The 6,000-nt window shown below is 43.1% G+C and overlaps 1 protein-coding gene across 3 annotated transcripts in view; it reads right to left on the reverse strand.

Moving 5' to 3' along the window:
- Positions 1–4,936, reverse strand: part of PDSS2 (decaprenyl diphosphate synthase subunit 2) — a 120,040-nt gene extending 115,104 nt beyond the window's left edge. The window contains exon 1 of one of the 3 annotated variants that reach the window (XM_061366782.1): positions 4,404–4,936. In XM_061366782.1, coding sequence (XP_061222766.1) covers positions 4,404–4,630 — 227 coding nt within the window. In that variant the 5' untranslated portion in view covers positions 4,631–4,936. The remainder of the gene's footprint in view (positions 1–4,403) is intronic. The other 2 variants (XM_061366781.1, XM_061366780.1) reach the window with 2 other exon arrangements.
- Positions 4,937–6,000: the final 1,064 nt, after the last annotated feature.

Genomic DNA, 6,000 nt, shown 5'->3' on the forward strand with positions numbered 1-6,000 from the left:
AATGGCTAGAGATCTACATGGAGGGCTACAACGGAACAAAACCCGGTCTATCGAGGCTTTTTATTTCTGTAATAACCCAGGAAAACCATAACTAAGTCTACTTAAGCATTTCTCACCAACAAACAATTCTGACAGAACTAAAATGTAATCATTCCTCTCACGTGCTAATGACAGAATGGCTAGAGCTAAATGGTATCCCATAATAATTTTGCGTGCTTGAAGGGCTCCATTTCATTTAGTGATATTATAAAAATGATGCATTGGCCATAACATTTACTGTTTACAATCTGCAGCAAGCTATACCCTTCTCAAGGGAGATTAAATAATCAAGAAAATGTTATACACACTATGTATTTGAGAAAAGTAGATCACTGTGCCAATTACAGATTCTTTCCTACATTAAGAAAGATGTATGCTAGCCTAGAAAGGAGGAGGGAAGAGAAGAGAGGAGACTGGAAATCTGTTTGCTTCCCAACTGAAAAGAGGTCATACGTTCATGCATTGAAAAGTTTTCCTTTAGTCCAACAAAGCTTGAAGAGTAAAAAAATTTAAATGTTAGTTTTGAGGCGCTGCTAAAAACACATCATTACAGGGAAGGAAAACTGAAAACTCTAAAGAACCACACAGTGATTCACTCGACTGAAAACATAAAGATCCAGAAGTAGTTAGACTGCAATTTTATTTCCAGAGTATCCATTACAGGTTAATACTTTAATGATAGCATTTGTTTAAATTATTCTTTATTAATATTGCTATGCACCACTTTCCATCCAAAGATCACACTGATCAGTACAGGCTGTAATGAATGAAGTGTAACACCTCTACAAAACAGATGCTACATTATTCGTTTTACAGATAAGTAAATGCAACAAAGAAAAATTAAGTGACTTGTCCTAGTCAGAGAGCCAAAAGCACAGCTGCGAATATAATCCAGATACCACAGCTTCCAATGATGTGTTAAACACTAGACATTAGCCTTTCTAAAATGAAATGTAGCATTTCCCTCACATTTCATCCTCTTACAAGTCTGGCAAAGCTAGTTCTAAGGATGCTCATTTCATGTAGCTGACACTTTAGAAATCAGTAACTTAAAAATAATAAAACTAAAAGAAAGATGAACTTGACTTAACTGCACAGATTACAGAACTCCAAAATTCCTCACTGTAGGGCTCAGGTACCCATCTCTGCCCTCCCAAGAGCAGTCAGTAACAGCTCACAGATTTAAGGCTGCAGGCCAGGCACAGGCCTGCTAGGAGGTATCAGGATCACACATCATCCCAGCAGAATACCTGCTGCAGTTCTGATTCATGGCAGGCACTTACACCCAGGAACTGCCACCGCTACATCCAAACAAGAGGAAGAAATGGATGGGATCATCAGAAAAATGTATACTGCTCCAACAGCTGTTCGTCCACATGTCCTGTCTCACAGTTACCTTGAAGCCACCTTCTTTAAGTCAGCACAGTCTATGTGTTGCAACAGCCTAGTGACCCAAAGGTCAGCAAAAGGTTAAAAATGCTCATCAGTACTCCTGTTACAATAAAGGCTTTCAGTGTAGTAGCAATTATGCCTTATTCTGTCTCAGCTCAGAACCTATTCTGTGCAGATAAAGCAGAGGGGTTTCTACTAATGCTTGAGAAACCCTTAATGGTCTGAGGAAGACTTCAAAGGCTAGCAGCATTCAGACACAAAAAACACTGATGACAAAATGCCACCAGTGAAAGATAGTTAAAACAAAAATTAATATCGTTTAGAGATGACAGCAAGCACTCATAATTTGATTGTCACCACTTACAATCTCAAAAATAAATGAATAGAAACTTGAGAAACAGCACGTGTAATTAATCAAATTTACTGCAGAGATTTTTCAGATGTTCTCAAACAGAAAAATCTCCTTAAGTGTTGGAGCATTTAATATTGACACATACAGTATTTATGCATTAACAGTCTGAAAGGTTAGAGTTGCAGAGCACATCAGTCACTTCAGTTTTAAAATAAATAAATATATCACCGAAAAACATTATCTCAGATACCCACACCTTAAAGCATTTTTATGGACAAGAAACCTCTGCTACTTGATAAGGAAGGGTAGTGAGGCAGAGATTGAAAAATCAAGACCTGTTTCCCAAACTGCTATAGTAAGTCAGGGCATAGGTCTCAGACCCACAGCTAAAATCAATCCCATTTACAGTCAAACATACAACAGTCAAATTTCAGAAAGAGGTTAAAATTATTAAGAAAGGACAAGGTCAAACTCCACTTCATTGCAAAATCATACCGTAAATGAAGGTGAGGTACAATTTGTGCATTGCAACAGGTGTAGTAAAACTTATCAGCAAGAAATTAACTCTTCTTATAATACAAATGTAATTTGTATTATACAAATGTCCATTGACAATACAATGTAAATATAAATTTACAATGTAAATATACAATAATACAATGTAAATACATTGTAAATACAAATGTACGTTGAAAGCCCATCTACAACGAAGCCTTTCCATGTTCTCATCCAGCTTCACTGGTATTTCTAAACCAAGGGCATGCTGTTTCAGTGAGTAAATAATGACTTCTGTTTCCAGCACAACACATCAGGTTTGCAGTGTACTTTGAAACATGTATGAATTTAAAAAAATTAACGGACTCAATCCTGCTGACCCTGTGCATGACTATTCCTAAAAGTGTTCCACAAGACGCAAGCTTACAGAACTAAGCCTGAAGCAGTCCACTTAAAACAACAAAACCCACACATCACAGCTCCACCACAAAACCTCCAACTGTGCCCCAAAATACTCCATTTAAACTTAATTTGCAAATAAGCCAGCAACTGATACACACTGAATATACTCTTTAAAGATGTGGGTCTCTACGATACTTCCACTACAGTGGAAGCTTAAGAGACCAAATACATTGCACTTAGGTCCTCCTATTCCCTACTTTCTATCAGCCGACCTTAAAGTTGGATCCAAAGGCAGAAAAACATTTTCTTATTACCCCTCCTCTTAAAAAGGAAAACCAAAAATCTTTGCTAAGCTTATCATAATATCACAACCTTAACTAATATGCAATTCAACAAAATCCCCTCCAACACAATTTTTAAAGCTAGGTATTTTCCACTTTTATGAATAAGTTTATTTGTTTCTTCCATAAAAGTCTACTTAAAGCCAGGATCTTAATCCCTCTCCCTCAAAATAATGCTTCTTTTAAAAGATATGTTTGCCCCCTGTACTCCTTTTGTTCACTTAAAACAACAAAATTTAGAGCTTCAAAAACAAATCTTGTTTTTACATCATTAGACCATAACTCTTGAGCCAACAAGGACTACTATGCAGTTAGAATTTTTATTCCTTTAAAGAAAAGCAAAACATTTCTTTTAAATAAATGCTAATTTCTGTTTTACACCAATTCAGAAATACTGTACGTATCAAATGTGGGTTCTGTAACATCACTGTATTTGTGGTTACAGCAAAACCAGTTCTATCAAACTAAAACTATCCCCCAGAAAAACCCAATGACCCTGGAAAAGGGCATCTTTTTTTTTCTTTTTTTAATTTTGTTAAGCCTCTGGCATTTTACTGTTAAAAAAAAAACAAAAAACAACAATCACCAATGCTAATCAGTTCTTGCTTTACAGTCGAAGAAAACACTGCCAAACAATCCCAACTCCTGCTTATTGGCAGGAATGCAAGTCTTCCATCAGTTTGCCTTAAAAATGAAAGGGTGGATGACCAGCTTAGCAACCCTAAATATCTCAACAATATACAAAACCTCACAGCTCCCAGCTGGGTGTTCCAAAACAGACAATGTTTTCTAAAGCCCTTAGTAACCAAAGTACACAGTTCAGAGCAGTGTCATTTTCAGCTTTTAGGTTGATTAGCTCTGCCGGGCTTTCTTCCACGATTTCACTGCAATACAGTTTTAATATGAAGAAATATGTAACTGTTAGTGAGACATACTCTGTTATTTAGGGATTATTTTCCTTTGTACATCACGTGGGGAAACTCATTCGCTGCACTTGGCATTACAACGCAGTAACTTCGGAGTGACAAAGGGTAACGGAAGGGAAAACCTGTAGCGGGAAGCAAACGAAGGCCCTGATGGGGAGGGCTAACCAGCGCGCAGAATCCCACGGCTCACGGTCGGGCTACCCAAGGGACACACCAATCACAGCACCGGCGCAGCCGCTCTGGGGCACCCACCCGCCCGCTCACGAGCCCGTGAAACGATGCCGAGCACCGCCACCGCCCCGGGCCCCCGCTCCTGACAACCAAGCAAGCCCAAAACTTCCCAGAAGTTTTGAAGCGCTTCCGGAGGGCTGCCGGCGGCTTCTATGGGCCCCATCGCCCCGAACCCCACAGCCGCCGGGGCGGTGGACTGCTTTTCCCACCGGACCGGGCGCTTACCGGGCGGTGTCGAGCAGCGGATGCTTGGTGCCCACCAGCTTGCGGACCTGCATGGCGATGTTGCTGAGCTCGTCGCTCAGCAGGCACCGCAAGCTCATGAAAGACGTCGGGTACCCCACGATCTTCTCGGCCTCCGACACCACCTGGCTCCAGGGTGGGCCGCCCGACGCCAGACCCCGGAGGCAGCCTGGGCCGCGGCCTCCGCGCCGCAGCAAGGCGCCCCACATTCCCCCCGCCGTCCCGGCGAGGCTCCCAGAGCCGACTCCTCTCTCCTGTTACGCGCCCCGGAATGGCCCTGCACACCAGGCAGGCGCGAACAAGTCCCCCTCCTCGCTCGCTGCGGCCAGAGGAGAACGCCACCGCACCCGCCGTCAGCGGCCGGCTGAGCCCCGGACGGTGAAACCCCACGGCAGCTGCACTGCCTGCCCGTATTCCCTCAGACTGCACGGCAGCGGCCGGAGAGGGCTCATTCTACCCTGGGGGCAGCCATCTTGGGCGTCGCAAAACACGCCAGGCCGTAAAGCGAGGGTGACGAAGTACTCTCTTCCCGCTCTCACCCGGCTTCGTCGTCGGACGTCGGTGGCGGGCTTGGGAGTGCTGGATGAAGGTGGTGAGCCCCTGGGAAAGGAGCTGTAGTACCTTTAGGGTTTATCTGCCCTTTTCTTCATCTTTAGCTCTTGCACGGAGTAAAGCGCTGCCGTCTTTAATCCCTGTTTTGTGCTTGTCGCCTTCCAGAGCAGCGTGTGGGGGCCGGCCGTGGCAGAGGGCACAGCTGGAGGGGGAGCATTGCCGGCCCTGGACTAGGGCTCTTGGCTGGCAGGGGGTGCCTCACAGAAAGGAACGTGCTCTGCGCTGCGGCCATCGCTGCAGAGACCAACGGGGAGGAGAGTTAAACTTCACGCGTAAAGTTTGCAACATGTAGCTTTTAGCTACACAGTTATGCTTCCTATTTTCATAATTGCAGTGTACAGGCATTCTTTTTTGTCCTTTGCCATAGCTGTTTGGGATAAAGCACTAGCAGCTCTTGCTTACCACATGCCCTGCCCTTCCTTGTACTTTTGTCTTGCTCTTCTGTGACACAGCTGAGGGGTTTATGAGCAGCCTCCTTATGAGCTGAGGAGATACTTTGAAGCCAAATGGTTAAAAAGTGACAACTAATTTTGAGAACCCAGCTGAAGACTTCTGGGTCCTGCAGTTCTGCAGTGTGGTCTATGGTATCTCATGTAGTCTTTAATTTATTCTGGGCATACCCATCACTGATGCCTTTTTGCAGCTTCATGCACCCAAAGATTTTGTGAATTCAGAAAATGGATTTTCTATACGCCAAAGGAGGAAAAAATCACTGACCATCTTCAGAAATTGGATTTATGTAACTTCCTCAATTCTACAAATACTCCAGCAAGAATGTGATCTGTTTGGTCTTTGCAAACACTTTCATCCATTCCTCCTGTAACTTCCAGTCTTTGCTGCAATGAGTCAGGCAGAATTCTGATGAGAAAACAGTCCCATTGACTAGATTCTTGGAAAAAATGATGGTGTTACGTTTCTTACCTTTACAAATACAAGATACCTGTCATTTAATTTTGTTTGTATTATT

Source organism: Neopsephotus bourkii, unplaced genomic scaffold (genome assembly GCF_033783945.1).
Source record: "Neopsephotus bourkii isolate Nb327-2 ecotype Australia unplaced genomic scaffold, CSIRO-AGI_Nbou_v1 NB_1358, whole genome shotgun sequence".
Taxonomy (NCBI): Eukaryota; Metazoa; Chordata; class Aves; order Psittaciformes; family Psittacidae; genus Neopsephotus; species Neopsephotus bourkii.